This window comes from Xiphias gladius, chromosome 23, assembly GCF_016859285.1.
Source record: "Xiphias gladius isolate SHS-SW01 ecotype Sanya breed wild chromosome 23, ASM1685928v1, whole genome shotgun sequence".
Taxonomy (NCBI): domain Eukaryota; kingdom Metazoa; phylum Chordata; class Actinopteri; order Istiophoriformes; family Xiphiidae; genus Xiphias; species Xiphias gladius.
This window is the reverse complement of record NC_053422.1, coordinates 11219256-11241505: the sequence shown is the minus strand read 5'-3', so window position 1 is coordinate 11241505 and position 22250 is coordinate 11219256. Positions and strand designations below refer to the sequence as shown.

Sequence of the window (22250 nt, the reverse complement as noted above, 5' to 3'; positions counted from 1 at the left end):
ATACTCCAGTAATAGTAAAAGTTCTGCCTTTAAAATTCTGTTTAATTAAAAATATGAAAGTATTATCAGAAAAAATCAACTTAAAGTATTAAAAGTACTTGTTTTGCAAAAAATTGGTCCCTGTGACTGATATATTGTCATAAATTGCATTATTAATACGGATGCATGAATGAATAAGCAGCATTTTACTGCTGTAGCACCTCAAGGTGGAGCTAGTTTTAACTTTAGTCTAGTGTTTCCCAAACCAGGCGTCGTCCCCCTCCAAAGAGACCCCCGCAGTCACAAATCCTCGTCGGCAACCTTTGGTCCAAGCTACTTAATTATACATCTCTAAATCGCTTCATTTTCTGTGCAGAGTTTGTTTTGCCAATGATTTAATTTTTTTAGTTTCCTCTTAGACCTACAGTACATAAGGCGGCTATAACAGTAGGTTATAACATACACTGCTGGATAGCCCTTGAATCCACCTGCAACACAGTTTTAAGTATTCTACATTTAATGCTGTGGGCATCTGACGGAGACTGTCCAACAAGATGCAATGTTTCCCAGTCAGTCTAGATCGTATCCTTTACGGTGCGCGGAGCTTTAATTCTGTAACATTTCAAGTAGTACAAGACATTAAAGAGAACACACAAGTCTCACCTCAATGATACAGTCTTTCTTGGTTAGTATGACTTACATTGCAATAAACTGTACACTCAGCGCCCACTTTTTTAGGTACTCCCGTAAAATCCAGTGCAATGCAATACAACAGCTCAGCCATAACATCTCTCCCTACAGAGCACACGAGGTTCAGTTTTCGTGAGACTGTCGGAGATGTGTACGTTCAATTACCTGTTTATTGCTGAGGTTAAAGTCAAAGGTGGTGTTGTACTGGACTATATTATAGTAAGATGTGTTCCTAATTATTGTTAGTTAGTGCTAAAACATATAGTTTAAATAACACCTCTATGACACCTAATAAAGTGGACCCTGAGTGTACATACCGGTCTCAAGATTTTTACATGACATCCTACAACCAAATCTGGGCAAAAAATATAATTAATTTAGGCTTAATCTTTGACCTTAATGTTATTTTACAAAATAATATTGCATTTGAAATTAATTTAAAGCAAAAACAAATCGTCTGATATTAATCCTGATAATGATTAACCACCTAGTGTGTCAGGACTTCATGTATTTGACTCATTATCTTATATGACATTTTATGAAAGGCAGAACACAGATAACAAGGAATAGTTAAGTTCAGTTAGAATTAAAACAAACATCTTTGTATAATGTCAGTCCGCAACTTAAATTTTCTAGCAGAACATGCTGTAAAAGTAGTTGAACTAATACATGTTAATTGTTGTAGGTTTTAATCTTGTGAATGGCATAAGGGCTGGAGTCTTGATGTGGCCAAATGTCTCCGTTGGGCACATCCCCCGTCTGTTCCATCCCACGATCAACCATCTCTACTCTCAACGTGGGAGGACTGAAGATGTCTGTTGTGCGGTAGGACTGCGTGAGTCGACAGAAGGACGACGTGTCTGAGATCTCATCATCGTAGAGGTCCTCCATGAACTCCTTGCGCCGTCTGCGAGATGCTTTCAGCTCATCGTTCAGGTCAGACACCAGACCTTTAACATCTCTCACTAATGTGGAGCGCAGGCCGAACAGGCAGAGCAGGAACACCAGACCAGCACAGATGCCAGAGACAAAGTACAGAGCCACTTTCTCCGGTAGACCTGGCAGAGAGGCAAGAGAGGATCATGGGTCAAACTAGATTAAAAACATGTTGGTATTAGACACAGCAAAGTAGCACAGTTGTTATTATCGCAGCCTTCTGCACCAAATTTTCACTGAAAGACCAAAAAGGTGTCTTTGTGGGTTAGCCAACAATCACATAAACTTTGTAGTAAGTATGCCATAGGTGTTTGGATTGATGAATCTGCTTGCCGCTGATTTCAGTTGTAAGTGTTTTATGAAAATCAACTCGCAAAAGCTTCAACTCAAGATAGGTAATTGTTTACAGGGAACATTTAGTTGTCTTTATATTCAGTATTTTGTCAGTTACATTATTGTTAACTAGTAATGCAGCTGAAAACACAGGTTGTACTCAAGTCTTTGTGGTCACCGTGTCTCTGTGCTGGACTGGTAGGACGCTACAGCCATCACACAGGCACATTTTAATGCAGAATTTATTGAAGTACACATTAATTTTTTTTATACGGGCCCATATTTGCTTATTGTTTGTCTTAACCGGTGGACACATTAATCCATATGGACAGATTAAGAGACAGTGAGCCATTGGGCATGGAAAAAGTAAACGGCCTTCCTACCAGCGTACCCCTGCATTGTTCACTGTCACTTGCCATTTTTTTCCATTGCATTTTTCAGGTTAAGTTCAACTTTAAAGTTATGTTTTGCTGGAAACTAAGCTTAAACTTCTCTATTTTCTTCATCCACTAGATAAAACGAGGCTGTCTAACAAAGCTTTCTGAAACAGCAGTCCTCAATGACACCTCTCTCGATAAATATTACATAAAAATTGTACGGAACCATCAAAGGAAACCTGTGGTGCAGGTTGTACAGTAATTTTTTGAAGTAGAGTTAGTAAGCTGTCAAAGATGTTTAAATTGCTGAACTAATTTTAATGCAGGCTCACTATAACCTGGTGCTGTACAGCTGTACAATTTTATTTAGTGGAAAATTACCTAAAATATTATATTATATATATAATATAATTTAAAAAAACACAATAAATATCAGATCAGGCTTTCAGTTGCATTACCAGGCTATGATAATGGAACTTTGACAAAAATTAAAAAAGGAGTCAATGTTCACTATGAAGGTTTACATATATTAAGCAATTTTCAAGTATGTGTAATTTGATTTTTAATATTGTAATAAACTGAAAGGAATTCAATAGGAAGAAAACAATATAAAAATCTGTAGCATGCTAAAGAAAATTGTCAGCAGTAATACAAAGTATTTATGTGCAAAATAATGTGCAAGAGCACCTGTATGGGCCTTTAAAAAAACAATCTACAACAATGATAAGAACTGCACATGCAGCCCCAGCCTGAGGTCTACAGGCATCAGTGCACATACCCAATATTTTTTCAACGATCTCCAGAGAGTTGGTTAAGAGCACATTTTGAGGCCTGTAGGTAGGGCCAGTGTACCATCCACCTGCAGGTGAGAGGGGTCTGGGCTCAGACACCAGTCAAACTCTGCTGCAAGCTAAGAAACCCGTGAGCATTCAGTCCTACTCTCACCGTGTGTGTAGTCTGAAATCCGGAAAGGATCTGTTGACCCTCGGCCCACATCTTCCAGAAGATACCGGGGTACTAAAGAGGAAACGAGAGATTTTTACAGAAGTGCAGCAAACCAAATCGCTCGTCAGTCACAAGCAGTGACATCGTCTGTCACTTACCACAAGTGAAGGACACCCGCAGGTGTTTCCTGGTGCCAGGGAAACAAGGGTCCCCAAAGGTCTGAGTATCGGCCAGGACTGAACAGTTTGCTCTGCCGTGACACCTGCGTGACACCTTCCTCAGAGCCAGAGGTGACAGGCACTCTGTAGATGAATGAATAAATAATTACGATGCGGAAATAAGTGTGATATTGTAAATAATGATCTAATTTCACATCTAAGCTCTGATCAGCAACTTTATAATTGAAATTATACACAGTTTTGCTAAAAATAGTCACAAGGGAATAAATAATAATTCTGCATAATTTAACAACTACTAATGGATGAAGAGGGCACAGACAATTTATTCTCTGCCATGTCTATACAATTGACATTTGTTCCACTATTTGGCCACTAGATGATGCTTAAGTGCCCTGTTTCAGACCCATATCATTTTGTGATCCAGGTTCCTGAGGACAGTAAGGACTGCCGTGCAGAAGGTGTCCAAACGTGGCCGAGTAGATGGCAAGGACAGTCTTATTTTTACACATCAGCCTCAGACGCTCATTTTCACACACCAGTCTTGTGCGATGGTGCTCTGAAAATCAGATAACATGAGTTTACGAGTACGGACATAAAAAAGCATTTAAGGTAGCAAAGCAACTTTAAGGAACATTTTGTACTTATATTTTTGCATGTTTTGGCTCAGTACTTTACTAGTAACCTCATTTGTTCCTGCTGTGCTCGCCTCCGGGCAGTATGGTTTCCATTTGTTTCTATAAATCAAATGGCTGACATAGGTAATCCAGCACGGTGAACATCGTGTCGACTCGTATTACTGCCAAAGTTGTTATTGTTGGGTGGTATGTGTGTATGTCACTGTGTGGTATGTGGTTAGACAAACGAAGTGGGTACCTTCCAAACTTTCAGTGTTTTTCATGCAGAAGTCGCTCCTTGTAAGAATAAAAAGACAATAACTTTGGAAGATACCCACTTGATGTTATGTAAGTCAGCCTGCTGAGGCCTCATGTTGACTTAAGAGAAACTATGCAGTGAATTTTTACACAGAACAAGGACTCTGGATTTTATCCCATTTCGAAGGGATCTTTTAATGGCCAGTATGAACAGGAGGAGTGATTACAACAGGCAAAAAAAGGTTTCCATGTACATACTGTATATGTACGTGGCTGTTATTTTAAATCAAACTCTGAAAATTGTGAACCTACCCTTGAACTGTGATTGATGACTGTGATTTCGGGAATATTTCTATATTTCACAGTGAGTTGATTTTTATACTTAATAAAAATGTTGAGAAACCAGTGGTTCGTCTGAGGAAAAACATGGCAATGATGACTCTTAAAAAACTGTGAAATGTTTGTCATAAGAAGTGCAATGGATTAAATCATGACAGCTACTGAGTTCACACATTTACTTATACATCTCCATGACAACTGAGCAAAATCAGCCTGTTGATGAAGAATGTATGACATGGTTAAAAGCCCAGGTAAAAACCAGTGAGTGGATTTTCAGTTGGTACTGTTTTGTCAAACTCTGTCAAACTACAAGTTCAAGAATGATCTTTCATGCTTAGCTCTGGAAATACAAACATGCAGAAATAGATTTAAACATGCAAAACACACAAGGTTGTTTGCTTAATACTATCAGTTAAGCAAAATAAATAAAAAACAAATCATCATATAGAAATGTAGTAACCTGATCACCAGTGTTTTGGTGACATTACTGTCCACCTATTTAATACAGGAGCTCAGTGGCCTACCTGGTCTGCACTTGTAGGAGACTAGGAGGTACTTGCTGGTGAGTGGACAGGGGTCCTGTCCAAACACTGGACTGAAGACAGGGATGTGACAGGAACGTCGATCCTGACACTCTGACAGCACTTTCTGCAAAGGCGGAAAACATGTTGACCACTGTCACCTGCAGTGTGAGTGACTCATTTAAGCTTTTTTGGAGGGCAGAGCGCTTTACTAAAACAAAGGCCGAGTTCACATTCATCTCACTGTGGCTTTATATACCTCGATAGCGACTGGTGAAGAGCATGCTGTGTCCTCCTCCACAGTTGTGTTTGCACTTGCAGAGGGGCACAAATGCTGATTCGGAACACGTCGTCCATAGAAAGCTGAAAGGACGGCCACAGACGTCCTGGAGGGACACTCAATGATGAGCGTGCCTCCCTCACACGCATGAGCCGTGTGGTTCTTCAGAATGGTGTGAAGATAAACTAAAAGAGAACATAAGGCAACGCTGATTTCACTTTATGTGTCTGCTGATTGCTGAAAGTTACTTAGCATTCCCTATACAGGTGGGGAAAAAAATCAGTAGCGCAACTTAAAGCAAATCAGCAGGCATGTAACCCGGTGAACAGTCAACAGTATGATGTTAATTAATACAAAAGCTGATATCTAATCTCACACAGTGGTTTAATGTGTGACTCACCTAATTTAAATATATAAATAAGTATAACTCCTGTTTGGCTTATGTCAGTTAATCAACAAGAGTTTCAGATTTGATTTACTGCTAACGAGGCAATTATTTTCCCATGTTAGTGAAGTAGAAATGACCAGTGGGCTCAGTTATTATTACTAGATATTACATCATTTAAAAGTCCTTTATTGTTCATAACTGGTAAGTCAATAGTGTGACTTGCTTTTTTTAGTCCTTGCAGCTTGGTCCTGGATTTGCGACTGGGTGGTGTCTCAGTCATTGGGTGTAGCTGTCCAAGACATTATTTGGACTATGACCACAAATATAAATATGGACAACAATGACACATGAACACTGGAATAAGTCTCCCCTCCCATTTGTGCTTCCTGTACTTGGCCCCCTGTGACGTGTGTGTGTGTCGTGTGTGTGTGCGTGCGTGTGTGTGTGTGTGTGTGGCAGTTTGAAGCTTCAGGGAGCAAATGCGAGGCAGTACCAGGCGCTCGCTGACAATGAACTATTATTAGGCCCCTCAGAGCCTATAGCCACACAAAAAATGAAGATCTCTGCCAGGGTCAGATAGAGAGATACAATGCACTGCTCACAATGGCAGTGTCTGAGACAAAAGCTACCTTTGGTTTTTGTCTGAATATATCATTGGTACCATAATGTTATCAGTCATGCAGTCCAAATAACCAAACAGCTCGACTTATAATCCCAACTCAGCTGCAGTTTGTTTATCACTGTGGGAGTATCTAATCCTACTCTGTGAAGATTTGAGTTCAGGACCTGTACAGCAGCCTCTTCACCCTGATTCTGGTCCCTCAGCGTGATTTGCACCAGCTGTTTGGAAAGCAGGATGTGCAGATTAAATAGGAAATGTTGAATGTCTTTGTGACGCTTCCCTTGCAAAGCCTACACAACTGAAAAGTAAGCGGTCAGCATTTTGGCTTTCTCTAGCAAAAGCAGTTACTGGTGTCATAAACAAAGCACTTACGAGAGAAATCAGGAGCCGAATGTGCGGTGTGTAACTTCAGAGCCAGAAGGAGAGCCAGAAGACAGAAAGACCAGCAGAAACTCCATGGTACTGTCATTGTGCATATCCTGCATGACAGACCGCAGGGCTTTGTTGTAATGGCTTGTTGCGCAATTGACTGCCTAGGAGAGAGCGGTCAGTGGGTCAGTGGTGCCATTGTGTCAACAGCCACCCCCCCTTTAACAATAAAAAAAAAAAAAAAAATCACAGTTTACTGCTCTGAACACAGCTGACAACTGAGCTCCTGTGCTGCTTTGGCTGAGCTTGGTATGATGTTGTATTCGTTCGGATGCTAATAGACATACATCTGCATTTAATCTGAATCATTGAATATCAAAGTGAATATTATGTAATGCACATTTGGTGGACAGGTGCGTAGGAGAAGTTTTGAATATAAAGGCAGCGAAGTCCCGAACATTGCCAGCACTGTGTTTATTTAAAAAGCAACATTTTGATAGACTTTTATCAGGCATTATACTCTCAATATGAGACAGCAACGTCTTTGTCCTTAAAGTAGAGCCACAGTGCGTAACTCGGCCTTAAACCACCCGGCAGCCAGGCTCGCTGTTCCCTCCTGCTACCGGTGTTTAGGCTAATCACCTCCCAGCTCCAGCTCCAGCTCCAGCTCCAGCTCTGCACCTAACTCACAGACGAGGGAGTGGTATCAGTCTTCTCATCTTACTCTCAAAAAGAAAGCAAATAAAAAAATCCCAAATTACCCAACGTTTTGAACTGTCTCTGACCAAAATGTTTATTTTTCTATGTAGAAATGTCAAGACACACTGAATCCATTACAGAGCAGCAGTGAATCACAAGCATGTTTCTACTTTGCTTGAAGGATAACATCTTGACCTTTAGTGTGCGTGCGTGCGTGCGTGCGTGCGTGCGTGCGTGTGTGTGTGTGTGTGTGTGTGTGTGTGTAATGGTAAAATTAAGACTCATTGGAGTTGGAGTTGTCAACAGCAAGGGTCCTGTTTATGTAGATAAGGGACTTTTTTCCAGGAGGTCATTTCCAGCGGCTGTGTGTGGCGACTGGAGATATGTGTATCGCTTTCCACGAGGGCTTTCCTATCTTTTTTTCTGTAGAAGAGGAAGTGAAAGATCATTGTCGTGTCACTCGTTTCCAGAGCTGCCAGTTTTTTTCCAGGAAATCTCTCCTATTGAAGATCCTCGGTGTGTTACCAGAATCAGTTAGTTTCATTTTTAATTATAAAGGCTGTGATTTTAACCTTAATTTCCCTTTTACACATCCTGTCTTTCTCAACCCTTTGTGATAGCTGTTGTCATACCAACCAAACACTGATACATATTCTAATACAGGGGAAGTCCTTCACCAGCACTGATCGCAGCCTCTTGCAATGGTGAATCAAAATTAATTTCTGAATAGCACCCCAGTCATTTATCACACTAGCTCCAAGAAACACTCCCTCCATAGCAGTGGAGTGGATGTAATAATGGAGACTGATAAGTCAAAATGAGAAGCCCACATTTTAATCATGTGTGTAAGTAGGAGAGACACTCCCACCTTATACTCCAGTAAAATTCCGTTTACCTACCACAGGAAGTGTCAATAAAGGGACCAATTATTCATTAAAACTGTCTACTCTGGCTATCTTCGAGGAGGGGTTGTGGAAAGGGAGATTAGGTTTCACATAGGTGGAAAATCTCAGGCCATAACCTCCCTGACTTTGTAGACATTTAAAAGGAAAAAGGGAAAGAGGAGGAGGGTTTTTTTTTTCTTCAGCTTTCTCTGTATCTGTTTAATTTCCTATGATGGTTGTGTGTTATTCATCAGATTTTTCCAGGATTGGTTTGGAATTTCAGTGGATTTGTTTTTCATCCTCCTTCTCGGTGATCTTAATTCTTCAAATTCTCTTAAGATAAACATGGCACAGAGCCCTGTGTCTTTTGGAGTATTTTGTTTCTAAATTCCTTTTAAATGCATTGCATAATCTTGCTCGTATTTCTTTAGGGAAGTCTGCACCAAAGTGCGGGGATTTCATCATAAAATTTCCCTACCCCTATTTAGTGTAAGTGATACCATATTACAAGAAGCACCAATACTGAAGTGAGCCATTAGTCCCCAGATCTCTGAGGACATGTGGTCATGAGATGATAGTTAACCGTCATTCATTCATTTATCTACTAAAACAGCTTCACATACCATTACTAATTATCACTTCTAAAAATGTTAGTATTCCTTAAAAGAAATTATCAAATGATTTTGTTTTTTTATGACTAAGTATTTTCTTCACTGCATATCACCAATCAAAACAAAAGCTCACCTCTGTCCTTTTTATACCCTAAACACTCAGGGGACTTCCTCCACCGTGACTCACTGCGTTACTCAAAATACCCCCAAAGTAGCCCATCATAGTTTGAAACTATGGTGATAAAACCCAGCCACACCCCTTCTTCTGTAGGTACAGTATAGGTGAAAACGTTAATAGAGACTGTACTTTGTAGTTTGAAGATTATCCAGGTTCTTTACTTAAGTAAAAGTAGCAATACTGCAATGTAAAAACACTCAATTAGGTCCTACATTTAAACTTTTACTAGGTGAAAATATTTACATATTATCAGCAAAATGTACTTAAAGGATTACAAGTAAAAGTAATCACTATGTAGAATTAGTAAATTCAATGTTATTAATATTACTACATATTCTCTTATTGGATTATTGTTACCGGTGCATTAACCTTTAAGCAGCATTTTACTGTTGTAGCTGGTGGAGCTAATATTAATGGTTTTATATACCGTTTTGTGGTTTGCTCTGTAACAAAGTGTCAGATTTTATAAGATCATTGCATGTGTTGTATGCAAAATCTTAATCTAAGAAAGTTTTTTAAATGTAGTGGAGTAGGAGTATAAGATGAAAACGAAATGGAAATATTCACGTAAAGCACAAGTTCCTCAGATTTGTTCTCAAGTACAGTACTTGAGTACTTAGATATAGGTAGTGGTGGAAACTGTCTACCACTTTTTAATCAGCTACAAATTAGGAGAAAACAGGCATTTTGAGGGATTATTGGGTTGATTTTCTCACGCCTACATTCATAATGGCAGCAAAATAGACTTGTTAATCATTATCAAATATACAAATACGCTTCAGTTATACTAATTCACAAAATCAGTTTAACTTTTAAACTGTATGTTCAGGTACTTCTTAACATTCCTGAGGCCAAATCACATATGTTGTACTTTATTAAGTCACACAGATGTAAAACTGAAAGTTATTTTTCTAGAACTAAACTAGATTAGGTGTTTCCCAGTGTCCCTCAGTACACGGTGGGTGCTTTGTATTAACTAAAGCCTTCCTGTGAAAAGTGTTCCTCTATTATTCCTTCCATACCTAACAGTGTTGGAATGTGAGTGAATACAAATTAATTGTCTAAATTTGTGTTCACATGGTGTTATCAGTTCCTGTAAATTGCAATATGCAGAGGGACCTACTATTTTAAGCTCTTTTTAGATTTTGGCTTGGGGTATATAAGAGCTTGTACCCCGCCCATCTCTTTGGAGCCTCCCTCTCGTCTGACTCGTGAAATATGTTCAGTGTGATAGCCTCCAAGGAGCCCTCACACAAAATACGACCAGCCGTGAGGTGTTACACTTTCTCTTGACATCCACGAACGTGAAAGGCACTTGAAACCAGAGCGGCACTTGTTTAGGGACACTATTATCAGTTTCCTTTTCAGCGCTGTGGATATTTTAAGGGTGCACAAAACCACTGACTTAAGGAGAAGCTTTGACTGGAGCAAGGACAAGGAATTTAAAAAAAAAAAAAAAAAAAGTGAATAAAACTTTTCTGGGACGAGATGGCACTTCGGCAGAACTCTGACAAGGAGCCAAGCATTGAGTTGTTCATTAAGGTCAGTCATTTCTTTTCATTTTCACTCATTACTTTCATGAGAAAGTCGATTGTGACATGTGAGGCAAAAGCCAATTAGACCTGAATTCACTGTCAAAAGAATGTGCTGCTTATTATTAGACGTCACTGTTTCATAGACTGTTATCTAAGAGAAAATATATTGGCAAACAAGGGAGTCCCACAAGGACCTGCTTCTCACGTATCAGTATTGCAAAAGGGGCAGAGATCCGCAGTAAGTCGCTGTCTGAACAGCATCAATTGGAGGACAACTCTCATTTTGATGGGTGCCGTCTCCAGATACCATGTGCTACAGATGCTGAAGTGTTTGCGTTTCCTGCTGAAGGTCACGGCATGTTTTTATCAGTGACCTCTGGCCCCAGACAGACAGTCCAACTTATCATTGTACACCCAGAAGGAGCGAGGAGCATGCAGGCCAACTGGCCCCCAGCCTGAAGCAGGCACACCCACTTTACTTATGCACACTCAGATATAGGCATCTATGAGAAGAAGAAGTCACACAGTCACGTAGGTAATCATCCTACTTATTTGTCACTTCACATTCTTTCCTAATATCTAAACACTAAAAAATACACTGGGATCTCTCCATTTTTTTCCTTCTCTGAACACAAATGTGTTTCAGTTGATGATATCAGCACGGAGACACTGTGTTTTTGTATAAAACAAGGTCAATTGAAGCTCAAAAACAATACATAGACGGTATATAATGTCTCTCTGTCAATGACACATTCAAGAGTCAGTCACTTCAAGGAATAGTTTTACATTTTTGGGATATATTCGCTTTCTTGCTGAGAGTTAGATGAGAAGATCCACTAAATATGAAGCTACAGCCGGCAGCCTGTTAGCTTAGCTTAGCATAATGACTAGAAATAAGGGGAAACAGTTAGCCTGGCTCTGTCTGAAGGTAGCAAAATCCAACAATAAACACTCTGTACAAAAACCAAAGTGCAAAAACAACAAGTTGCGGTTTTATGGAGGGTTTTATTTCTTGTTTCTAGGATTCTAGGAAATCAGGGATCCGAGCCAAGAAATAGGCCGGCACAAACTGTCTCGTTGTCATTTTTGGTTTTTGTATGGTTTAAACAAACAAGAGATATCCTGTTATGTATTGAGCTTTGGAGGTGCTAGTAGGCAGATTTTATTATCTCTGGACGGAGCCAGGCAAGCTGTTCTTCCTTGTTTTCAGACCTTATTCCAAAATTAAGACAATAAGCTGTTGGCTCTAGCTTCATATTTACTGTACAAATGCAAGGGTGGCATTGATCTTCTCATCTAACTCTCAGCAAGAAGGTGAGTAATTTCCCAAAATGTCAAACAATTTTTTTTTTTAACATCAACATACTGACAACATTATGGTTCAAAGATGGAACCTAGAAAAACCCATTAGGGGCTTTAACCAGACTGTGTTGTCATGGTTTGAGTTGCCTGCCACAAGACCATGCCTCCTTTTCCCCTACATGGAGAAAACTGCCTTTGAATATCCCAGAGACGCCTATCGCTTGCTTGTTTATCAGCAAAGGAGGGGAAAAGAGATATCGTGGTTGCAGGACATTGGTGGCTCATTTTGATCAGAAAACAAAATTTGTTTAACAATACTTTTTCTGTGCTTTTCAGGCTGGACACGATGGTGAGAACGTGGGGAACTGCCCGTTCTGCCAAAGGCTCTTCATGGTTCTGTGGCTGAAAGGAGTGAAATTTACAGTGACTACTGTTGACATGAGGAAGTAAGCACCCCTCCTCTGGCACAAACACTTCCTGAGCATCTGGTCGTGGGGACTTTCACACAGAACTCTATTAAGAAGCAAATGAGTGAGAAATTGAGAAGTTGTTTTTTTTTTTTTTTTTTCAGCAATCCAAACCATTTGTCACTTGTCAATTGGTGTGTTGCTCACTCTGCCTAACAGAGGTTAAAGGGAGGAGACTGTAAACCCAAAATGTACAAAGAGCTCTGTGTCGCTTTCAGAAAAACACACCCTCTTTAATTGAGCCTTTATTGTGTGATTTTCTCACCGTCATTACTGGTGAGCAAATAAGATCAGGACTCTTTGAAAGGATGCTGATAATTGAATGATTCATTACACACACACAGCGGGCCTCTGAAATAGGCGACCACTCCCAGTGCTGTGTGTTTTTATAACTAAACCAACAGCTAATCATTAATCATTAATCCAGAGTGCCACGTGTGATTTTGACAGCTTTGATAACCAGCAGGCTCTCGGCTTTGACATGCTTGGTAACAGTATAATTGCAGCACTGAATGACTACATGTATAACCAAGTCAAATCCGCTCCCTCCTTGTCCCCCTTTCTCTGTCCATCTTTCTATGTCTTCTCCAGGAAACCAGCAGAGCTGAAGGACCTGGCCCCAGGGACGAACCCTCCTTTCCTCCTCTACAACGGCACCCTCAAAACAGACTTCATCAAAATCGAGGAGTTTCTTGAACAAACACTGGCTCCTCCCAGGTATTGTTGCGCTCGATCGTTATACATATATTAATGGCGCGTGAACCTGGTGATGGCTTATTCTCACGGCGCAAGTGTACTACCCGGGCTTCTTCCTTTCTTCTCCCCCCTGCAGGTATCCTCATCTCAGCCCGCTGAACAAAGAGTCCTTTGACGTGGGTGCTGACATTTTTGCAAAGTTCTCTGCTTTCATCAAGAACAGCCCAAATAACGCCTGTAAGATGGGTTTCTTGCAATTCGTTAAACATGTAACAGATCGTAAGGTTTTCACATATTATTACCTATGTGCGATAAAAAATAAAACTAGATTGTTATCTATGTATTACATTATTGTGTTGTTATTATTAGTGAAACATTGATGTGTAAGCAGCATTGCATGTTGTAGCTGGTTGAGGTGGAGCTACTTTCAGCAAATTCATATACTGTTGGGAAGATTAACCGATTTTTTCATGTATTTTGTACATACTAACTTTATTTGCCGAGTAACTAGTAACTACAGCTAAATGTCAAATAAATGCAGTGGTGTGAAAAGTACAATATTTCCCTCTGGGATGTAGTAGAGTAGAAGTATGAGGTAGCATAAAGTGGAAATACTCAAGTAAAGTCCCAGGTACCTAAAAACGTTTTTTTAGTAAATGTACTTAGTTAATTTCCAAAGGTGGACTTAAAACCTGTGTCAACCTGTCTCCCTGTTTTCGACTCTCCAGTCCACGAGAAAAACCTGCTGCGGGAGTTTAAACGCCTGGATGATTACCTGAACTCCCCCCTTCCCGAGGAAATTGACCACAACTCAACGGAAACCATCACCGTCTCCAAGCGGAAGTTCCTTGACAGCGACCGCCTCACCTTAGCCGACTGCAACCTGCTGCCCAAACTGCACGTTATCAGGGTGAGACACCGCATCAGTTCTGTTGACATTTCTGGGCTAATCGCTGGTATAGTGGTGTTTTTTTAGTACTACTGGGTTATAGAGTGGATCTTAAACATGGTTACTCCACTCCACTTCAGAGGGAAATATTGTACTTCATGCTCCAATGCATTTATCTGACAGCTATGGATGCTGGGTTTTTTTCAGATTAAGGTTTTACATTAAAAATGATAAGCTTATAAAATACAGTGCAATGTTAAAGATCAGAAGTGGGGTTCCAAACCTTTTTTGGCTTGCAACTTGATAAGAAATAGTGTCTGGTTGGGGCCCCGTGTCACATGTCAGATGTCTGTGAGTTGTTCACAGGCAAGGCAGCTTTATTTAGAGAGCACAATTCAAACAAAGAGGCAGTTCAAAGTGCTTTACGAGGGGTGAAGAAAAGCATTATAACAACATTCAAAAACAATAAACAGTAAAAACCAGAATAAAATAAATTAAGATCGAACAAATTGAGATTTTAAATTTAAAAAAAAAATGAAATAAAATACATAAAAGGAAATAAGTACAAATAGACCGGAATAAGAATAGACCGGAAATATAGTTATAGTGCAGTCACAGTGCAGTAATACGTCATAAGTTGCCCCAAATGCAACAAAGGAGATAAAAGTGTGTAGGAGAAACCAAACAGACACTTCCCCTCTAAACCTCTGACATGGTTTCATTTAAAAACAGGTCAGTTTAACCAAAGAGGTTAAATTCTCCAGTATTTAACCAAAAAAAAAGCAAAAGTTTGAGAAATGTAAAAAAAAAAAAAAAGATGATACACATTTGTGTATTAGAACTTTGTTTTTCCTTCTTTCCGCTCCCATCAATCATCTCATGACCTCTCAGATTTATCTGGTGTCCCTTTGGAGGGGGCCGACCCCTAGGTTGGGAATCACTGGACTAAACTGCTAAACTGTATAAAAAGTAGTTAAAACTATACCCGACTACTTTATACTTTTTATACATTAAAGAGTATAACATAATGCAGCATAACAGTGTGTATTTTATTAACACATGCCTTTTACTTTAACATGTAATTGAGTATTTTTCCATTGTTGAATTGGTATTTTACCTAAATAAATGATCTCAGTACTTCTTTCACCTCTGATCTTTATGTACCTGGTGTACTCTATATTTTCTCATACTGCTTCATTTTGATCTTCCTTTCCCTTCACTTCAGGTTGCCGCCAAGAAGTACTGCGACTTTGACATTCCCGCCCAGTTCGCAGGTGTGTGGCGCTACCTCCAAAACGCCTGCGAGAGAGAGGAGTTCAAACAGACGTGTCCGGCCGACATCGAAATTGAGAAGGCGTACTTTAGCGTGGCCAACAAGAGGAAATAAACTTTTCATTCTCTGTAATTCATGTCCTGCTTTTACCGAGTGTAACCATGCATGATGATCTGTAGAGGGCGCTACAACCTCCAAGAATAATGAATCAGACACTAATCCACTTTAAAAAGCTTCACGTCGTTGCCGCAAGACTTGGGGACATGCTAATGCAAAATGTTTTATTGGTTTTATTGTACTGACTACAGTTCATAAATGGTATTCTTATGCCACATTGAGAAGGCCAAATGTGCAATTGATTGCTGATGTAATTTAGCAGAATCTTTGTTTATAGTGTAAATATAACTATTTTTACATGGTTTTTATTATCAAAACACCCTTGTTAAAATACAGTATATATGATTGTATTAGCATGAGCAGCACCTTCACAAAGATTTCATTTTTATGTAAAACATGAAATACACTTCTGTACCTTACCCAGTACAAATACATTTTGAAATGATCAAATTGTCTCACTGTCACGATAATTAAAAACTCCCAATTCATTTGTCATAATCCTGATTTTTGTGTGTGTGCTGACTGAGGAAATAGTCCTGAATTTCATCGTCCTTCTTCAGGGCTCAAACAATAAATATTACAAACACCTTTACCTTTAAATGTCAAAACCCAAAACAGGTCACATAAATGACACTTCTGATATTCAAGTTTATTTTTCAGCCACAAAAAAGACCATTTGACAACTTCAAAAATATATTTTCTGTTGCTCCAGTGCAGACGATGAATTCACTGTTTGGTGGGAAACAAAAGTGGTGATGGAGGGTGAAGGCGTTTCCGTCCAGGCCTTGCCAAAGTCACACACCAAACGTCCTGCCGCTGCTGCGCTCTAGTTGGTCACACAGTATTTCCAGAAACACGCTGTCAGGACATCGGAGGGTGAAAAATTAGGAACGAAGTTGAAGACATCTAAAATTCTTTTAACTTATTGCACTCAATATTTATTTCCGAATCAAAGGTTTAGCAGTGAGTGTTACATCTTGACAGATTGTAAAGCCCTTCAAAGGATTTTAGTGATTTTGGTACCCTATGACATAATTATTCATTATTTACTCCTGTAACATATCATATGTAACATTTCAGCGTACTGGTACTTTACCTCTCATGTTCTATATTTGGTAACACTCTGCTTTAAAATCCCCCCTATTCAGCATTTATAAGCAGTATATTAATAAATTGTTTAAAACACACTATAATGTGGTTGTAAGCAGATACAAGTGTTTATTGATGTAATTTTGAACAGCTAAGACTCCTCCAGTGGACACCTATATGTAGAGGTTGCTGTATAAACACATGACAATAAAGAAAAAAGATAGTTGTAATAATATAAAATATGTCTTTATATGAGAAGTTATAATTGTCGGCCAACACTCTACATTAGTAAACACTTAAAAATCTCTGCGCACGACTACATTTTAGTGAGTTATAAACCACTTAAGAGATGTTTATATATGTTTATAGATGCTAAATCGGGGGACTTAAGTAAAGTGTTACCTTATATTAATTTTGAGGTCAGTATTTTTTCAACTACAGAAGTGAACCTCACTACATTTGAGATCACATTCATTGCATCTGCCATCCATGAGACAATTCTGGTTTTACTTTATTCACTGATGTTGAATTTTTTCCAGTTAAAACAATCCAGTTTGAACTCAGCTGTTATAACATATATATATATATATATATATATATATACTCTGTAGAGTAAATTAAAAGATTTCTCTTTTTTAGAAAAATACCATAACTGTCGCATAAATATTTATTGAGCATTTTAAATGAGGTACTTTTTTCTTTTACTTCCGCAGATGTTTGTACAAGTACTTTTACTTCTACTAAAGTAAAATATCAGAGACAGTACTTTTGCCTGAGCAGAATGATCTCATTCAGTCTCCGCCTGTGCAAATGTAAGTGATGTGTCCTACTTTAAATAGCACGAGCCTTAGTTAAACATCCTTTTGGCTAGTTCCTTGCATGATAATAACAAAAGCTCAGATACTGTATCACGTCACATGCTGAAATGTGAGCTCACCCCAGGACTAAATGCCTGAGCCCTCGTCAGCGATGGCGTATAAGGAACAGGTGTGGCTTGCGCTTCACAGAAAATAATCAGAGTCACTCACCTCTTTTGTTCGTTTTTGGCAAGTTCTGCTCTGATCTGAGAAAACCCTGAGAGCGAAGTCTGTCGGCCGCCGCCAACTTCAAAACAACTTCTTTGAGGTCTTCGACCTAAAAAGAAGAAAAAAAACGGGACTCAACCTTAGATCCTGCAACAAAACTCTACCAACTGCTACCAGCCCCCAGATCTAATCTTAAAACTAAAAGAGATCGATTTATAGTAATAATGTAATGAACTTAATTTATGAAGCTGTTTTCAAAACAGTCACAAATACTTTACCTGGGAAAATCCATGTTAAACAATTCAGCACTATAAAACTGAATAGAATCAGGCTACTAAAAGTACAGACGAAGGATAAGGATACCAACACTGAAATAATAGAATTCCAATAAAAAGGGTGAAATAATCAAATAGAACTGATAAAGCATACTGGAAAGCGAAAGTGAGACAAATGATGACATTAGTATAAGGCTTTTTTTTTTTAAAGGATAAGTTTTAAGAAGGAATTTAAAAGGTGTCACTGATTCAGCAAAAGCTTCAGATTTGTTGTCAGAGCACCCAAACTCCTGAACAGCCAGAAATTCATCCTCCTAACTCAGGGACTTCTTTTAAATCTCTAGTAAAACTCACCTTTTAGCTTCCTCTTTGCACTGCCCCAATCATTTCTGCTTTTTTAATGATTTTTTTTTTTGCTTGGGATTTTATTTGGCCTGTTTTTCTCTCTTTTTTTGGGTGAAGCGCTTTGTAACTTTATTTTGAAAAGTACTGTACTATTTGATGTATAGCGCTATACTACATATTGCAGCAGTGTTACAGAGGTGCATATTATCAGCCTTACCATGTTCGCAAACTTTTCTGGTTGCGCTGAGTCTTTAGTCCCTGAGGGGAAAAAATGTAATGAGTTGAAATGAGTTGAAACATCATTATTTTGAAAATCACATTTGACCCATTCATCTATGTACTGCACATATCTATATATTCATTTCTCTTATTCTTACCTTTAGTCCAGGAGTCTCTGCCTCCGTTGTGCTGCATCAGTAGAGGATACAGATTATTCACCTCTCTCTGCTCCCCCTCAGCAGTGTTGGGCCCATCCTCGACCTCTGACACTAATTTCTGAATAAAATCTGTTGAAATAAAACAACTTCCTCTCATCATTCTGTCGTTAGGACATCGATATCCCTGCAGCGAGTTTAGCTGGATATCTTGTGAAAATAGATTTTGTGGGTTTTGAACCACATTTTGGAGGGCAAATAAGAGTTAATCATAGAGGATACAGAGATTAAGATAAAACTTCAGTCATTCATTCCCAAAGGAAATTTATGAATAATATGAGCTGAGGTACGTCTCATCATTAAGGCGTATGCTCTACCAACTGAGCTAATGTAAGCAGCAAATCAGAAGTTCAGAGTAAATATCCCAGTGTTGCTCAGTACAAGAGGTCAGTTTTAAAAGGTAACATGTACCCAAAGCAATCCAACACTTTCAGTAAAATTTTAAAAAATAAACATATGATGAAAGAAGAAAAAAATGATTCAAACAGAGTCTTACCGGCCCGTGGCTCCAGGCTGGTATCAGGGTACAGAGGTAGAGCATCTGTCCGTCTCGCAGAACAAATTACTGCTACGAGGTAAAACAGAGCTACAGAAAGCATGGCGCCTCTATCTTTAGATGGCCAGACCTGGACTACACCTCAGCCCCGGCTGAGGACTTCACTTATATACCCTCACTGGCCATCCATCACAATCTGATCAATACATTATCATCACACCCAGTCTCCCTCTTAATGGTTTGGACGCGATGGATCAGGCGTCATAGACGCAATTTAGGGGACCCTGTCAATTCAGCCGGAGCCTATCTGTGCTTGTACAGAGAGGCCCTAACAAATGTTTACTCTGGGGCAGCAATCAGCGGCTGTCCAGCAGGGCTCCGATGGTTTATGTCCGACACCATCTCCTCGTGATGGGCTGTCCAAACGTGTCATTGCTCATGTCTGAGATCACGGAGCCGGTGGAAGTATGTCACTGTGCGTGTCTGCGTCACTTTGTGTTGAATGATAACATTTCTGAGGTAATTCATTGTGACTGTCTGTAGTGCGAACAGGTCACACCGTGGTAAATATGTTACACATTTTGTTAGTCTTGAGTTAAAGGTACAAACAGTTGTATGCGTTGCTCTTGTGGCATGTTTTTTGTTGGTTGTGGAGCATAATAAGCCTTTAAGCACAATGAACTGGCTGCTTTAATATTTTATTTCTCTCTACATTTTTGCACAAGTGTCATTTCTATATGTCGATCAAAGTATGGATGAGTACTTTTATTTTTTGTTGGCCTCACTCTGCCTCTGCATTTAGTATAAAAGTTACACTTTGCATAGTGTAAAAGTTAAATAATCAGTATGAAAGACAAGGATTCAAGAGTTTATTTGTCAACTGTAATGTGGCATGCTGACTGACTATTGCGTGCTTATTAGTTCTGCTTGATTTGGATTGGGGTTTGAGAGGAGGGTGGGTTAAGGGGTAGCAGGGCATGTAAAGATTAAAATATTTTTTTAAATGTGAACCTTTCATTGCTTTGTACACTTTCCATTTGTTCTCGATAAAGAGAAAAACTGTGCCAAAAAGACTAGTGTGAGAACTACGGATTAGAAAAAAGAAATTTAAAGGATAAAAATTATAAGTAAACAAGACTTAGAGTCTACAGCCATGTCAGTTGCCCTGTCGTACTTGTTGCTTTGAGCTGAATGCCAACACATCTTAGTTGGGAATGTCATTTGTTTTACACGTATTTAGTCATAAACCAAAGTATTGGACAAATTATCTTTTTTATCTGATGACGGGGCTGGATGAGAAGTTAAGGATATACCAAAGTTATTGCAATTCATCCTGCAAGGGGGACATGAATGTTTGAACCAAATTTCATGGCAATACAGCCAAGATTTTACCAAAAACCACCAATTCAGCGTCATGTTGGCGCTAGAGGAAAAGAAGATCGCCAAAGTCATAAGGACATGAACGGGAAAATCAAACAGATTCCATGGCAATCCAGATAATAATTGTTGAGACATTTCAGTTTAGAAATGTCTCAACAATAACGCTAACGTGGCTAAAAATGTATAAATACATGTTTTAAAAAAAGTAAAATGTACAAATGTCACAAGTACAAATATGCAAAGTGCATATGATTCACAATGTGGCAGACAAGGCAGAGGATATACAAAGTTTAGATTGTCCTGATGACCTGAGGAAAGAAGCTTTTTTTTAACACACACCTCTCATGTGAGGTTGCTGAATCCATAATCTAACTTTACCTGAAAACGGCCAGTTTGAGCACAAAACATTGCACTTTTCCTGATATAATTCAGAAGACATGCAGATAACTGTGTTGAGAGTCCTTTGGAAGATAAAAAAAAATTACAGTGTGACACTTAACAATCAATCAATTCATCACTTATCTTATAAACAGTTAAAATACAAGAGTAATTGTTTACAAAAATATAAAAGTTCACAAGAGGTCGGGAGTTTTTGCCTTTTCCACGAGGCTTTAGGCCCTTTTGTCAAACTGAGAGCTCACTAATGCTCTTCGGATGAGTGTACGTGGTATCAGGTGATTTATAAGGTTGTCTCCACGCCTCTGGAATTGCCACTGAAAACAATAAGATCTGACGCCTCCGGCCGCTGAGCGGTCGCCGAGAGGAGGCAGAGGCACAGCAGAGTTCGGTTGTAAGGTCAAACAGTGACTTTGAGACTGACATATCAGCCACATAAGACAAATGTGTCCTTTGGAAAAGAGCAGCAACACAAACAATAACAAACTATCGCTGTTAAAATTCCACACGATTTTTGAATTATAGATGTGTTAATCGGGGTCGAGGGAAATTTGAATTTAAAGTCACTCTGGCCTCCTCCGTCTTTGACCTAAAAATTAAAGAACAGTTTGAAAACACTGAGATGCTGCAGTTTTGATACAAACCCAAACTGAGAGCCGTGTTTACACTAACTAGGACAAAGCCTGGATTTTTAAATGAAGCCTCTGTTTAGACACTATTGTTAATATTTGTGGAAAGATTTTTAGAAAATAATAGGACATGACATACATACCAATGTAGGTAAATGACTTCCCCTCAATTCTGAAACCAAACAGACGTGGTGCCTTATCTGATTAACCGGTTAATTATTCAAATCCAGTCTGACGGGTAGAGCAGGGGCAGGTTCCTGAAACAAAGGCTCTTCTAGAATAGCTGCACGTTCGAGCAGGGAGAGGTCGTCTGCCTCGTGTTTCCCCATGCTTGACAAGAAGGAGCATCCACGCCACAAGCCAGGGAGCCCAACATGTCGTAAAACCTCTTAGTGAAAGCTTCACAGAGTTACAACATCTGATGTTTCAGATTGTGCAGACGCTCTTAAATGCGTTGTGAACGCTTCATGAGTGGCTACTCTAATAATAATCGGATGACTACAGACAGATGTGATTCCTAGACGATTTAGTTGTTCGCACGACCGTGACAGTGGAGGGGTTCAAAGAGGAAGGGGGCCCACTGAGGCTGATCGTGGACGAAGCCCAGGGGTTTTTTTTTTCGTGCCACATCAGTCTATGTGGTGGAAGAAAGACGAGGCCAGGGGGCGGCTGATTGATGACAGGGAGGAATAGCCAATCA

At 39.3% G+C, this 22250-nt stretch overlaps 3 protein-coding genes across 4 annotated transcripts; 1 reads left to right on the top strand and 2 right to left on the bottom strand.

The window, feature by feature from the left end:
- Window positions 1-152: 152 nt before the first annotated feature.
- Window positions 153-6983, bottom strand: si:ch73-335m24.2 (protein eva-1 homolog C). 2 transcript variants are annotated; one of them, XM_040119878.1, is made up of 8 exons: window positions 6834-6983; window positions 5431-5636; window positions 5175-5298; window positions 3843-3995; window positions 3419-3562; window positions 3261-3332; window positions 3094-3174; window positions 153-1727 (listed from the first exon to the last, which is right to left on the bottom strand). In XM_040119878.1, the coding sequence occupies exons 1-8, from the start codon at window positions 6928-6930 to the stop codon at window positions 1342-1344; spliced, it is 1263 nt and encodes a 420-aa protein (XP_039975812.1). In that variant the 5' UTR covers window positions 6931-6983; the 3' UTR covers window positions 153-1341. The 2 variants fall into 2 exon arrangements, with proteins under 2 accessions (XP_039975812.1, XP_039975813.1); XM_040119879.1 differs by lacking the exon at window positions 3094-3174.
- A 3403-nt stretch (window positions 6984-10386) lies between these two features.
- clic2 (chloride intracellular channel 2) lies at window positions 10387-15947 on the top strand. Its single transcript, XM_040119880.1, has 6 exons — window positions 10387-10744; window positions 12376-12485; window positions 13098-13223; window positions 13339-13439; window positions 13931-14112; window positions 15317-15947. The coding sequence occupies exons 1-6, from the start codon at window positions 10691-10693 to the stop codon at window positions 15476-15478; spliced, it is 735 nt and encodes a 244-aa protein (XP_039975814.1). The 5' UTR covers window positions 10387-10690; the 3' UTR covers window positions 15479-15947.
- A 70-nt stretch (window positions 15948-16017) lies between these two features.
- On the bottom strand, window positions 16018-20271 carry urp1 (urotensin-related peptide 1). The gene is made up of 5 exons (XM_040119881.1): window positions 19146-20271; window positions 18593-18721; window positions 18433-18473; window positions 17599-17704; window positions 16018-16339 (listed from the first exon to the last, which is right to left on the bottom strand). Exons 1-5 carry the CDS (start codon window positions 19246-19248, stop codon window positions 16308-16310), a joined length of 411 nt encoding a protein of 136 aa, XP_039975815.1. The 5' UTR covers window positions 19249-20271; the 3' UTR covers window positions 16018-16307.
- Window positions 20272-22250: the final 1979 nt, after the last annotated feature.